Genomic DNA, 14,288 nt, shown 5'->3' with positions numbered 1-14,288 from the left:
GATTAAGATGTTTTATACCCTGTGGAGTGTCATACGTAAAGCTTTAGTAGGTCAAAAAATATTTGCTTTTTTCGAAGTCATTTTCAATGGTATGTTCTTAGAAAAAAGTTACAAACAGTGACATACATTGCTCCATTCTCCAAATAACCAAAAACTTGCTTCTTTAGGGCATCTGGCATGATTGCACTTCTTCTCAGATCTTGGTTTCTTTTTTCCACAGAATTTTTCGCTGATGATTATATTAGTGCCAACCTTTGTGCAAGCAACCGTTCTTCTTTTTACACCCTCTCCACAAGAAACTGAGCATGAACCCCATGCACCATGCGTCCAACTCCCTTTTGGCAACCTATTGCAATACATAATAGCATCAAGAACAACACTCTACTACAAAGAGTCCTACTGCAGCATGCAAGGTCTATAGGTTCGTTATGTTTCACCAAGACTCAATGCTACGTTAAATTTACGTTTAATCTATTCATTGCCCTACTTGTAATGCACCTAAACTGAACAACACTATATTGTATATGAAATACACACACAAGTTCACTTTACTTTTATGCCTTAATCTTAAAGGAATATGGAAAGATGCAAAGCCTTTGAAGTTTGAATGAACGGCAAGCTACTTGACTAAAGTAAGTGAATTGAAAGCTTTTGCCAGTGAGTATTGTAAGATACTATTTCAAGTCGACTCACAGTTTTTCACATGGAGTAAGATTCTCACAAGGTTTGACGAGGAACGGCTTCTCCGATTTGTCGCATTTCTTCTTGTTTACGAAGCTATTGGTTATTATGTCAAAACATTCAAACTGTCCACTGTGTACACCTGCCGTTGCAAAATAATATACATTCAATTTTTGGTTAGTGTTCCTTAAAAAAAGGAGTAATATTAGCTCGCCATAATACCTACTTGAAACTCAACTTGAATTATTATTAAATTTTTACTCGTTAACATTAAAAAAATTCAAACCCCTCAGGTTCATTATTTTGCAAAATGTTTACTAACGACTTCAAATTGAGTGCTAACTTATTAAAATCAAGGTTTTCCTATTTGCCATATTTTCCAGTCAACCTGAAGATGTAAAATGTCCCTAGAACCTCTTGGCACCATTAATATTGTTGGTGAATCATTTTCTTTGAAGCTCAAACAATGCATCTATTGAACTTGATTGTAGATATGGATGAAAGATTTTTGGTAAGCGACAATCCCGGACAAAAATAGTTGTGACTTTTCAAGAAAAGCTTATATTTTCACTTTCCTTTAAAAAATAACTTTCCCCCTTCCTCAAATTCAATGTCGAATGCATGATTTTGAAGAAGGAATGATAGAACTACAAATCCAACATTGCTTTGGGGGGAAAGGGGGGATTCGAATTTACAGGGACAAGGTAAAGTAGAAAATTACAAAAATTGCATTTTGTCTCAACATTTTTGTCCTGGATTGTAGCTGTGTTATTTAAGCAAACAACGCCTGCACATAGAAAATTAGCGGGTAAGGATTTCAAGTATTGCCTATCTGTTCAGAAAAACTTTTTCGTATCATTCTTAAAAGTGAAAGTAAAGAGAATGGTACTGGGCAGTATTAAACTGCTTATCTAAAGCCCTGTCTGACTAGGAAGCAAGTTAGACACCATCATATTTGAATAATGAAGTATAAGTTTCCTTTTGAATAATGAAGCAAACTTCTTGAGTTTCAAAGCACTCATTCCTTACGTTCATTTAGGAATATCAGGTAATTATTCATAGACATAGAAATAGATAATAAAAAGGTATGCAGTATTTTCTTGACGATGGGTTGATGTTTTCTTAACAAATTGGTTTGATATCTCCTCATGGGATGCAACTCTTTGCCATTCTTTTTAATCGGAAATTTTAGTTGAGTTCAAGGATGTATGAATGATAACTAGAAAGATACACATCTCAATAACACATTGAGATTCCTCTTTTAATTTTCTACTTAAGAGACTTTGTCTATTAATCGCTGATACTATCTAAATCTTTTGTTTTTAAAGTCACTTGCGCAACCAGCATGCTTTGCAATTATAATTTCAAAACCGGCCAAATATTGTACTGCATGAAAATACAATATCGAACTGCATGAAAATACAAAACACAATCTAACTCTCAAGAAAGCTGCCGCTAAGCATGCCGGTTGCACAAGAGCCTTTAAGTTTTTTTTCTAAACATTGCACTTCTTTTTGCTGTATTGTATACTAGCGCTTTTATTTATTACTGATGGATTTGATCTGTTCGTTCATTTGTCTTACAACGAAGTCCATTTATGTGAGCAAATGACCATGATCCAGGGACAATTTTGGTTTTGGATCATAATTGTAGGATAGGCAGTGCAAAATGGTCCGTGTGAGGGTGCAGGAAAAAATAGTTCAAATACTTAATGGAATTCCCTTGAATACGTTCTGCCCCTACTAAGTCTTAATAAACTGAAATGTAAATGTGCGTCAATGCCTGCATATTAGAATGATCCTTGCTTGTGAGATTGATAATTCCCTTTTTTTTATACATTCGCAATAAGGACTTATATGTTTATTATTTTGTATCAGAGGGCTTTGGTGGCTGTGTTTGAAGGCGTTTGACCTCGTTTTACTGCGTTTGACCTCGTTTTACTGCGTTTGACAATGTTTGGCTGTTTGACTTTATTTTCCAGCCATAAAACTCTGCAAGACATACCTTTACCACAAGTAGCAGAACATTTAGACCAGGCATTCTTAGCCGCCTTGTCATGCTTCCAAATGTGCCGGTCACGTGAAGTAAAAACAGCTCTGTTTGCAGTATGTTGTTCGGCATATTGAATTGATACCGATGACGAGTCTGCTAGGAAGAGAACCTAGAGAGAGAGAGAGAGACAACAATAACAAATATAAGTTATACTAACAAAGTCATGTATGCTGGTTGTCGTTATTCAGTTTGGGTATACAAGACGTATTCATAACGCTCTGTGTACTAGATTAAAGGCAAATAACAGGAATTTTATCACAAAACTCGTATTAGATAGTCCCTTAAAGCTTCAAGTTCAGGCTTAAATTTCGCCTACAGTCCTCAATTCTAAAAATATAAAAAGCAATAAATAAAAGATAGCTCTGGTGGTATCTTAATACAATTATATAGTGATCAGGTATGTGTATTTTTATTATCGTATCATCAGAGCTATAGCCACATTCGGTATTCAATTGGTCTTTGCATATAAATATAACCATCTCGTGAATAACGCTTTACTTCATTTGTCGCAGTAAAACAGCCACTTACAGCCCTGTTTGCTGATAACATATCCGATTTTCATAAAAATAATCTATCTGTATCTTTGCTCTATTTCATAGTTTGCCTATTTCTAGCTTCTTATATGATATGAAACATATACTTAATCAAGAGAACTTTGCCATAATATATATCTCTAAGCATCATCGGTTTGATGGTTTAATAGCAGTTTTGAGGAAGGATTTTTACAGCATGACGAAGCATAACACAATTTCAACATCAAAGAACTGATGAATAGTTTTGTGCATAATAAGAATATAATTTAACAACTTACCATAACTTTTATATCCTTAGATATGGGTCCTTTGATCTGTATACGCTCTAGCATTCCAGTCCTCTCGTAATTGATAATACTGTTAAGTCTATGGTAGGCCCCAGGGCGCTCCATTTGATAGCCAGAATTTAAAATGTTTTCGCCCAATGTTGTTTCGATAGCTGCATTAAACAAAACATTGTTTAGCAAAGTTATGTTTAAACTGTGCTCAGAAGACACGATGTTGAAACAGTGTTTTGAAAATTAATAATAATCGGCCTCTACCAGGGGGCGGCGCCACGGGATGGTCTGGGGTGGACATGTCCACCCTACATTTTTTAAGATCGACTTTCTGATTTTTCCAAAACTGGATTAAAATCATAAGGGGGGGGGGTGTTAGTTTTCTCCTCTGAGATCGGAACTTTCTTTCATTTTGATGGTCAGTTACTGTTCTTTTCAGATCTTAGCTGACATAGAGTATGGTGTGCTGGATCATCAGTTTCGTAAATAGTGAGAAACTAAGATGAAGATGATCTATAAAACACAGTTTTATTGTGCCAAACAGCTGGTTCTTAGTGTGTTGTCTTTATCACCCTTCCTTGTTAAATATTTTTGGCAATAAATAACTTTAAAACTTGTACCCAAACTTTTTCAAGGTTGGAAAAACCAAAGGTCAGACGAAAGGTTGGACCTTCTCGAACGGTGTTGCACCGGTCTTCACCCAGACCCCTTTATCAGCTCCACCCCTTCAATGTCCACCCCACAATTCAGGGCTTGGCGCCACCCCTGGCCTCTACTTATAAGACCACCCTTTGGATGTGTGCTGATGTACATTATTTTTGCAATCTGAGCTTGTTTGTGTTGCTTCAGAATCCAAGAGTTAAACTAATAATAATAAAAGTTCAAAATACAAGAGTTATGCTAACAACTAAGAACCATCCTGCATTATACACTAGGGCTTGAACAGCTCTGCTTATACCGCATCAAGCACTTTATGATCGACCGGCAAACCACGAATTTTCATTAATCTGCGTTATATGTAGCCTATTGACTAGCTGGATAGAGAGATGGAAAAAGAGTGCTGTCTCATAGTTAATCTAGCCCAAATAAGCATCAATTTTCTGAATATCTAAGCAATTGTGCGGTACTACCAGACAAGAATCATACCAGCATTACATTACGTTAGGCTGATTTTATCTTCATATGCTTTCAGAAGAACATCGCAAGCTTGATTCTGATTGTCATTTTGATTCAATTCTAGGCCCATTCAGGCACCCCCTATTGTGACATAATCATTACTGGAAAGTTTGCATGCTATCTTTGTGACATAATCATTACTGGAAAGTTTGCATGCTATCTGTGTCACATTTCATTCAATGCTACACCCAGAGCCATAACTGTCGAAGCAACAATAAACAATTGCTGCATGTCTTAAATATATCCTATATTATAGCTTCAAAAAACATAACTGTATCAGTGTTTCATGTGTTTGTAGTAACTGCAAAATCTTCTGCTGCACTGAAAACATTGTAAAAAAATTGAAAAGAAACAAACCCAGGACATTTCTTGAAGAAATCTTTTCAACGATATTTATGCTAGTTGATCCATGCGGAATATACTCAGCTGTATGATAACCTAGGAAAGAAACAAGAGTTTATCTCAAAGCTGCAAGTGCTTTTAGAAAAGCAAATCAAGAAGCAATAAATAACAAATAGCAGCAATTGGTGTACACTTTCTCTTAGAATATATGCCATTTGGTACATTTATGTCTATGTGGCCATTTAAGTGGTTAGCTTGTTACGTTCACTGGCTAAACAGTGTTGGAATAATAATTGTAATTGTAGACTTCCTCCATTGTTAGTTGTTATGTAGAGACCAATTTGAGTTGTACAGAATGGCAATTCTACAACTAAATGCCATTCTTTGCTTCACAATATCTCCGTATATGGTTTCTTCTTAGGTTTACCAACCACGGTAACTCATTTATCATCCTACATTTAAACATTAATCTTGAAATCCCGACTTCCAAAAGCAATGTACCCGAAATGGACCCTTGACGTCGCACAATAGTAAGCCCCAGCAACTAACGCTTCGTGTCTAATTTGTGTCACCATAACAGTTTTATATTTCTCATTTTGAGCAGTTAACAGCACGAAAGACCACACTTTGACACACAACTAAAATTGAACTGAACATAAGGGATTAAACGAAACTTCCATTATTTGAGATTAACCTTTCAAAAATAGTTTGGAAACATCGAGTAATGGTTTCTTGTAAGCCCCGGGTTTCGTTAACTGTATTTGAGAAAAGGCGTAGGTTGATAAAGAACGTAATTCATCCTACAAATAAAGTGCTATAAAATAAAATTACTCTGGCTCATGTTACATAGAATTTTGTTACCGTTGACCTATCAATAGTAGCCTTGAAAATGTAGGATTTGTTAGCACTTCATAGAGGTTAATCATCTAGAGCAAAATTACAAATTTTGCCAATATGGTTACCCAAATAATGGAAAAAATCATAAAGTGAGGTTTCAAATTAAGCTGAATAATCCATGGGTTTTTGACAAATTACCGTGGCCATAAGTAATGCCGTGGTTGTCCAAACAAAATCAAATTCACGCATTGTGAATTATTTTAAAGCTAATATCGCGACTTAGTGAGAATTGAAACCAACACTGGAGGAAATAAAGACCATTTTTACTCTTGGCTTAGGAGTGGTTTAGCACTTACCGATTCCATGTTTTTTCTTGAAATCTTTACGAACTTGGTGACATGTAGTGCTGTTTCCTCCACAAACTCCACAAACATCCTCTACTGTATTGGAACCAATAATGCTATCACATCCAACTCTCTATGCAGAAAGGGAAACGAGGAAATACAGTGATGGGAAAATGAGAACAAAGTTAAAGACATGGCAAATAGATTTATATTGTAGATAGATTCTACTATCAACGACTATCAACGACTATCAACGACTATCAACGACTACCAACGACTATCAACGACTCAACGTACCAGTATCAAGAAGAATAATATTATCTGACTACAAAAATTGCTTAGCAAATAACCGACTTAATCCGCAACAGCTACTTTTATCTATTGTATGTAACATAAAATAATACGGACGAGATTGAATTTTTCAATAGGTATCACTGTTGCCACAATTCTATGTTCCTAACATGAACGACTAGATTGAAAATATTGTCGATAGTCTAGTCTAGTACTAAACTGCGATAGAAAATGACTCCAATGTTAGCTCTTCAAAAGATTGCCATGTGTCATGAATCAAGACTTTTCTCTATCAAACATCGTTAAAGATAGAAACATATGATTGGTCTCTATGATACGTGATTGTTTAAGATTGTTTAGGCAGCCTTCTTCTTTGACATTTGGCAACGGGACAAATTGCTCACCATACTAAAAATCATACAAAGAAGACGTGGCTTTTTCCCTGGCGGTCCCTGGCACTTACCTTGCATGTTCCTTCAATACATCGATCAAAAGATCCAGGTCTGCATATTGTACCATCGACTACACTTGGACTCATCGTCACATAATATCTAAGCCTCTCGGCTTTGCATACTAAGGAACACTCACTGCCTGAAACAAAAAACAGTATGGCAATAACATGCATTGTTTCGAACTACTCTGAATAGTATCAGATTTCTAGATTGCGGCTAACTAGAAGGGGCCTTGTGGTTTACCAATCATAGGTTAACTTTAAGTGCCAGGATTTAAATAAAAAGAGAACAAAGATGGATTCTTTAGGGATTCCACTCTTCTAACTTCTTTTTTCTTAGAAGTGCCCTCAATTTGGGTGCTAAAAGTAAGATAATCTGTATTTCATTGATTAATTACAAAAGTTGTTTACAATTGAAAATCGACACTTAAGACATGACACACAAGGCAATCCCATTAGTAAGTATAGTTCAGAAAGAGGAAAACATAAATTCACCACTTTATAAACAAAAATGGCCAATACCTCTAAGATGATACGATTTCCAAGAATGCACTCTTCCACGATAATTCTTGTGATTAAATGCTGCACATTGTACGTCACGAAAGTCTAACGAGTTTGTTGGGCAGGCCTTTAAGTAAAAGCAAAAGTGAATAGTTTTTTTGGTGGTACTTGAAAATGGCTTTGAAAAAAGCAAACATTTTATAACATATTAGCTAAAAGCTTTTTCGTCTGACACTTCTCAGAGCATAAAACGTCAGAATAAGGATCCGAAAGAACACGATGAAAAATATATACCCAGTTGTGGATCGAGATAGTCCAATCTTGTACTTGCGTTTTTCTAATTGGCCTATTTCGATGCTCTGAGGAGTGTCAGACGAAAAAGCTTTTACCCAGTATGTTATAAAATGTTTGCTTTTTTCAAAACCATTTAAAAGCAAAAGTACTATAAAAAAGTGGCAAACATATACCTTAAATTTTTGAAATTGAATTGCAATTTTTCTACCATTGTCTTACGAGACAGAAAGATGCCTACTATTTAAATAAAAAGGGACCAAAATTGCCTTTGAAAAACATCTGAGACCATAAATACTCATGCCCGAACCCCCGTCATTTTTTGTCTACATAAATCCCAACTTTTCGAAAGTTTATTAAATCTATGTCGTGCTATATTGAAGCTTGAACTTCCCTCAAGTAGGTAATGGTTTTAAGACTTTTTGCAAGAAATAAATCATCATACCTTTGTATTACACATCCGAAAACGTCTTCGCTCTCCAAAACATGGTTCCCCTTTGAAGGAAGGCCTGCAAAATGACATTTTTCTCAGTCTTGAAACTTAATAATGAATTTACAAATTAGACCAACATGCTAAACAAGGTGAATTTTTAGTTTTTGTTAATAATTATTTTATTACTTAGAATATAAATTTCCAAATAAATTAACTCTTTGGCCTAAGTTGCAGCTTTAAGTTAACGTGGAACGATGTTATATCGTGGAACGATTTTATATCGTGGAACGGTGTTATATCGTGGAATGATGTTATATCGTGAAACGATGCCCACACGTTATACCATGGAACGATGAAAGATATTGAAAATCGTGACCAAAATTTGTGTTGTAGCATGACGTCAGAATATTTCATCGTAACAGTCATTATGTATCGAAACCAAATCTAAATGAAGTATTTGGTTATTTAGAAAATCACTTGATCCGTAAAATTGATAGGATGAAAGGAAATCTCGACCAAAAGCAAATTTTCAAAAGTTAAATTTACTAGATGAAGCTTGCTATCAAAAATTAAAATAAAAAATATCTTTAAAATCCTAAATTAAGAGGTTCAAAGAGTTTCGAGAAAACTTTAGAGGAAGGAAAAAATGAAGCGGTCAAATCTTAAAGCATTGTTTACTCAAAAAGCTAGGCTTTATTTGACTACAGATTACTACACCTTAAATATAACGAGAATATCTTGCTGACAAATCTGACAGCAGATTATATCACTTGATATGGCAAGCAGAACGAAAAATGTTTGAAAGTTCTGTCTGCATACGTATCTTCTTCGCTGATCGATGAGTTTATATCAGCCTTGTAGAACTAGGGTAATCGATAGCAACATGTGAGAAATCCTGGCCACACGCAGTATAAACCGCTAAGGAAATGCAACTGATCATTATCTAATGGAAACTTCTCGCTAATATTTCCGGGATGTTCAATAGCATACTGATGAATGCTCTGGAAATAACATGTAGGTTGGTATCACCGAGGCACGGGCGATCAAAATATTAATTAATGGGTCCCCAAAACCAAATCGTAAAAACCCCAGAGCGTTCTGAAAGGCTTCGTTGCGGAGATGCTGCGCATGGTGTCAAAGGGCATGGAGCCAAACCAAATCGTTATTACGCATGCTCTTTGGCTCCAGGACGACGGATTGCTTCACTCATTTGAAGATTTTCGCTCGCTTGTCTCCACAACAAGGTTTCAACGTTTAATCTCTGTTAGGGGCCTTGAATTTCCACGAGCTTCAAAGAACGGCCATTTACCACGAACTTTTTGAACGACTGCCGCTTTATAAAACGATTCTGCATCACTCGTTTAAGGTCAACAAAATGATGCTAGAAAATATCTACGAATATTTTTCTCTGATATAGAGGTTTTTAGGACGTGTCAACCAAACGATTTCGGAAAGCTTCGCTCCTCCGTGTTATTGCCTCCCTTGGTTCATCGCAACTGCCTTCACTAAACTCAGTGCCTGGACACGTCCTTGGTGCATACGCAAATACAAAGAACAAGATAAAACATTTTGTTTGGGGGGAGGGGGCAGCCCTGATTAATAAGTGCAAAACAGCCATATTTCACAAAACAAACGCATTTTACTTATGCTACTGCCCCCCTGTCCACCCGGTATCTCGGTCCTTGCGCAAATACATGCTTTGCAGGTTAGTAGTGCAAGTCCTTGAATTATTGCGGAGAAGTGGTTAAGTTTTAGAGCATTGGTCGTTGCCGCTATGCGCTAAACCTGGCATTGCGTGATTGCAATGCCGTGCATTATTTTTAGAACATTTATCCCGTGTATGCAGCACCTCGGTAACTGTCGGAAAGCACAAGGCATCGGCAAAACTGTATCGGTAAAACCGTTAAGTTGCATTAGAAACAGGTGCTAAGCGTTTCGGCAAAAACGAAATTGAGACTGATTACTTTTCTGTCAACAGGTCAGCGTGTTGTGCGCTTACGTAGGCATGTCTCAACTTACTCGGTGGAGGGCAAACAATTGAGTGTACTCATTTGGGATGCACCCAGCCCCCGTCTTTGCAATCACAAACAATGCGCAATTGGGATTGAGTTCAATACGCATGCGCCATACCGGGAGGACGGGGGCGGTTCAAAGCTATAGACATTATCACTTCTTCAACGAACCGAGCTCAACTCCCCCATATATTTTGATGTTTTGCACAAGGACGCTAGGATGGCACACGTTGTTTGTACAGCATCACGCCTCGTGTCTATACCAGTTTACCTCGTGCAACCATTACGTGTAGCATAGTAATGGCTATAAGGTACGCCAACTGAAAACCGAAACTTTTTTTCTAGAAAATTTGGTTGATGACAAGGGCTGACTGCATCAAGAACAGGATATTACACATTTGCTTGATAAATAATACGAAAGCTTTGACGAACGCAAGTCATGCAAATAATGGCAGAGACAAAAACAATAAAACATCAATGGAAGTGAGAAAACCACGCGATTAAGGAGTAAAGCCAAAGGGCTACTGCCCTGACGTACATCCTCTTCAGATTCCTTTCGTTACAAAATAGCTCAAAAATAGCCACTAGGCCGATGGGCAGTGGCGTAATAAAGGCACCCTTGGCCCCAAGAAATTAGATTGAAACGAGGCCCCTATACAGCGAGTACAAGAAAGCCCCATCAAGTCGTCGATAACATAGCAAATCGCGAGAATGATAATTTTTCTCGCTAACCATAGGAGCTGAATCATATGCTTTAGTCAAAGAACTTTTAAGGTGAACTTGACCGCAGTCTTAAGAATATGGATATACAAACAAATAGTGGGCCCTTTTCGGTTGGGGGCCTATATAGTTATCAAACTAATAATAATGGAAACTCTTCATTTTGAATTCCAGTTAAAACTACAATTACAAATCTTACTATTACAAGGTAATTTGTAACTGGCTAGCCTGTTTTACAAAATAAAACTATTGCAATCGTAGTAATGAGAAAAGAAAAAAAATGTTAAAAGGGGAGTAGCTCTGGATTACAGTAGTCCAAGTTTTGTTTTTACAGCAGAATATAAAGTAATAAAAATAATAATAATAATAATAATATCATATTTATACAGGTTAACTTTGGTCAGCAACAACGAGCTGTTATCAATTAAGGACCTGTCTGAAATATACAAGGATTACCCATATAAAAATTATATACATGACGAAAATGAAATCTTAAAAGTCGAAGTTAAAATTTTTACAAAAAGTCTTAAATCTTAGAATAGAAGTTTCACACTACATTTCGTCTGTTAGTTTATTAAAAACCTTTGCTCTTTGAAAGTAAAGGCCTTCTTGCCTGCTTCTGCAATGCATACAGAAGATACCCGTGAATAAGAACATGCAGGTTTATCTTCAGTCTGATTAGCCCATTGGTTCATGTACATTGAGTGTCAACAGGAGACTGGCCTGAACGTGGTTCTAACTTCACTGCAATTTTACAGTATTTTTTCACGAGTTTTAAGAATAATAATAAGCTTTTTTACTTTTGTGAATATTTTCAGCAAAAAATTAACGCTGTTGCCCCGGCTACCCCCCCCTCTCGGCGGTACTGTGTACACGTCATTGGGTGAAGCTGCTAAGTTGCTTAGAACCGTCCTAATCTATATCCCAAATAGCGTCTAATGCAAACTGCATAAACGTTTAAAGACTTCATTCAATGTGTATTCAAAAGTCTGTCTGCGATTTTCACCGCTTTATAACTCCAGGTTAAAATGTGCTATTTATACTTTAACACAAAAGTATTAATAGTCTGAAGATGCAACTGGTAAGTTATTCATGATGTCATTATTGCCTCAACTGAAACCTGTACTAAAACAGATTGCAACTGGAGAATTGCACGATATTCTTCTTTAGAAGATTTGAATTTCAAACCATAGTTGAAAATACTATAAAATCACGATTGATGAAAAGGTACACGCATAAGTCATGTGTCAGTGTCAGTCCCAATTTTTGCTTCCACTAGATTCCTGAAATCTACCTTGGCCGGTAGGTGGATGAATGCCTGTTAAAAGTCTTGGAACACTGCCATCAATTTCCAAGGTCAAAATCAATCATCCCCCTCTCTCCTACAGAAAAATGTTGGTTTACTATCAAACGGGTAAGGATTTTGGGAAGCACTTTCTTTTGCGCTTCTTTTATGATATTTTTATAATTCATCGACATTGTTTTAGGGGAAAGGGGGCGGAAGTGGCATTTGAAAGGAATGAAAGATATCAAATGCAGCGTAAATTGCTGGGTGTTCCAAGTACTTTTGGCAGGCATTGTAGATGGGCCCTAGCTCCCGAACAGCATCATTGAAATCTCAGCGATCGAAATCGACAGTTGGAGTTGGACAAGCTCAAACTTTGAACATCACTCTTGCTAAGAAGATCAAAACGACACTATTGCATCCGGTCTAAATTACAATTTTTACGCTGAGTTATACATCAATCCAAGATTTAGCATCTTGAATTAAACTTCCTGCTTCCATAATATAACGTAAAAAAAGATACAACACCTTGAAAAAATGTCCATACAAAATTAACATGTAGAATCCCTTCGTATTTTACATAAGAAATCGATAGATAAGCTTTGATTTAAACTAACAAGAACTATTATCTCGCCCATTGAAAGACATTTCAAGATACTTTCAAATGCTCGTCATATAAGTTAATTTCTTGGAAAGGAGAGTTGGCAAGAAAATTTGCACCAAAATTCCTTAAGTTAGAGTACCATTTTGTAGGTAAATGTTACTTGACTATCGCAGATTAACTTAACTTGCCAAAAATTTGGTTTTCATTCATTGTAGCAAAGGTTGGAAATGGTCTAAAGAGCCAAAGACATATTTGCAACTTTTTAGCATGACTTTCTAAATTCTCAATTTCGTACTTTTCAGAAAAAAACTACCACAACTTCTCAAGAGAATTCTTGCAAAAGTGGGTTGAACAAACATTGTTATGCTTGTGATTTCCATTTTCGCTTCTTTCCTGCGGCCGGCTATCCTCGAGAAACATGACACTCAAAAGAATGTCATCTTCAGAGACTTTTATTCTTAATTTGGTACAACAATCACCCAACCTCGAAGAAACTCCCCACACTAATATACCAATTTTTGCGTTTACATACGCCCCTATCGGCGCTTTATCTAGATCCAAGAGAAAGATACATTATTTGAGTCCATGATTGAAAACACATTTAGAGGCGAATATAAAAAGTAAACGAGACATTGACAGTGAGAACAACATAAACATCAATATTTTTGATTGAATTAAAAATTTCATGCGTTGATTTTTACTTTGGTATGATATCATAGAAAACGTTATTGAGTAAAAAGTGCAATGAAATGAACTTGAAAATCGAGGAAAGCTACGAAATTGTATGACAACTTTTACATGATTCTTAAAAGGCCGTGCCTCCCTTAAAAAAGCTCCCATCTGAATTAATAAGTTTCTTAAGTGGGCTAATTCGAGGATTTACAGTAATTCTGTCATCGATCTGACAAAAATTTTGATTTTGCTTGCAAATGAGGTTTCTTACGAATATTACTAGTGGCATCATTTGATAAATTTCCAAAACATCCTTGATTGGCGGGCATTGAAAGGGTAATTACCCTAGACTGCCCCACAACAACCCTACGCTATAATTGAACTTGGCCTCCCTCGATATATTTGACAGGCCTGTGCACGTACAGCATTCGTCCTGCAACTTTCATGAAATGTAAAGGAGGCCTAAGGATTTATTGAGGTCAGGTGACCTTAGAACCAAAATGAGCTGTTTTCAGTGACCGAGAAAAAGTTTGAATGCGTTTATGAGTCAATTTGCGTCTCGAAGGCCAACTTGGTGTTTCATCTTGCTGCAACAAAAGCTCATTATAAAGTGTGAAATTATGTAATAACTCTTCTAACCCTTTAACCTTCAACTTAAATCGATGTTCACAAAAAGATTTTATTGAAAACACATCATCATCATCAACTGACTTTTATCAGGAATGTCCGAGACAATTTTTAGCGAACTAGATCGTGTAGCCAAAATAAACTGAAGTGAGGGTTCA

General features: G+C 36.4%; 1 protein-coding gene across 2 annotated transcripts in view; it reads right to left on the bottom strand.

Moving 5' to 3' along the window:
* The window catches only part of LOC135683704 (A disintegrin and metalloproteinase with thrombospondin motifs 6), a 98,924-nt gene that overhangs the window by 2,245 nt on the left and 82,391 nt on the right, over nucleotides 1-14,288 (bottom strand). For both annotated transcript variants that reach the window (XM_065199038.2, XM_065199039.2), the window contains 9 exons: nucleotides 8,223-8,286; nucleotides 7,508-7,613; nucleotides 6,998-7,125; nucleotides 6,256-6,376; nucleotides 5,078-5,158; nucleotides 3,545-3,705; nucleotides 2,686-2,842; nucleotides 694-823; nucleotides 127-346 (listed from right to left, as the gene is read on the bottom strand). In XM_065199038.2, the coding sequence (XP_065055110.2) occupies nucleotides 127-346; nucleotides 694-823; nucleotides 2,686-2,842; nucleotides 3,545-3,705; nucleotides 5,078-5,158; nucleotides 6,256-6,376; nucleotides 6,998-7,125; nucleotides 7,508-7,613; nucleotides 8,223-8,286 (1,168 nt within the window). The remainder of the gene's footprint in view (nucleotides 1-126; nucleotides 347-693; nucleotides 824-2,685; nucleotides 2,843-3,544; nucleotides 3,706-5,077; nucleotides 5,159-6,255; nucleotides 6,377-6,997; nucleotides 7,126-7,507; nucleotides 7,614-8,222; nucleotides 8,287-14,288) is intronic.

The sequence above is a fragment of the Rhopilema esculentum genome, chromosome 7, assembly GCF_057945365.1.
Source record: "Rhopilema esculentum isolate cy_ngs chromosome 7, ASM5794536v1, whole genome shotgun sequence".
Taxonomy (NCBI): domain Eukaryota; kingdom Metazoa; phylum Cnidaria; class Scyphozoa; order Rhizostomeae; family Rhizostomatidae; genus Rhopilema; species Rhopilema esculentum.
Note: the sequence above shows the minus strand (reverse complement) of the source record. Positions and strands in the feature narration are given on the sequence as shown.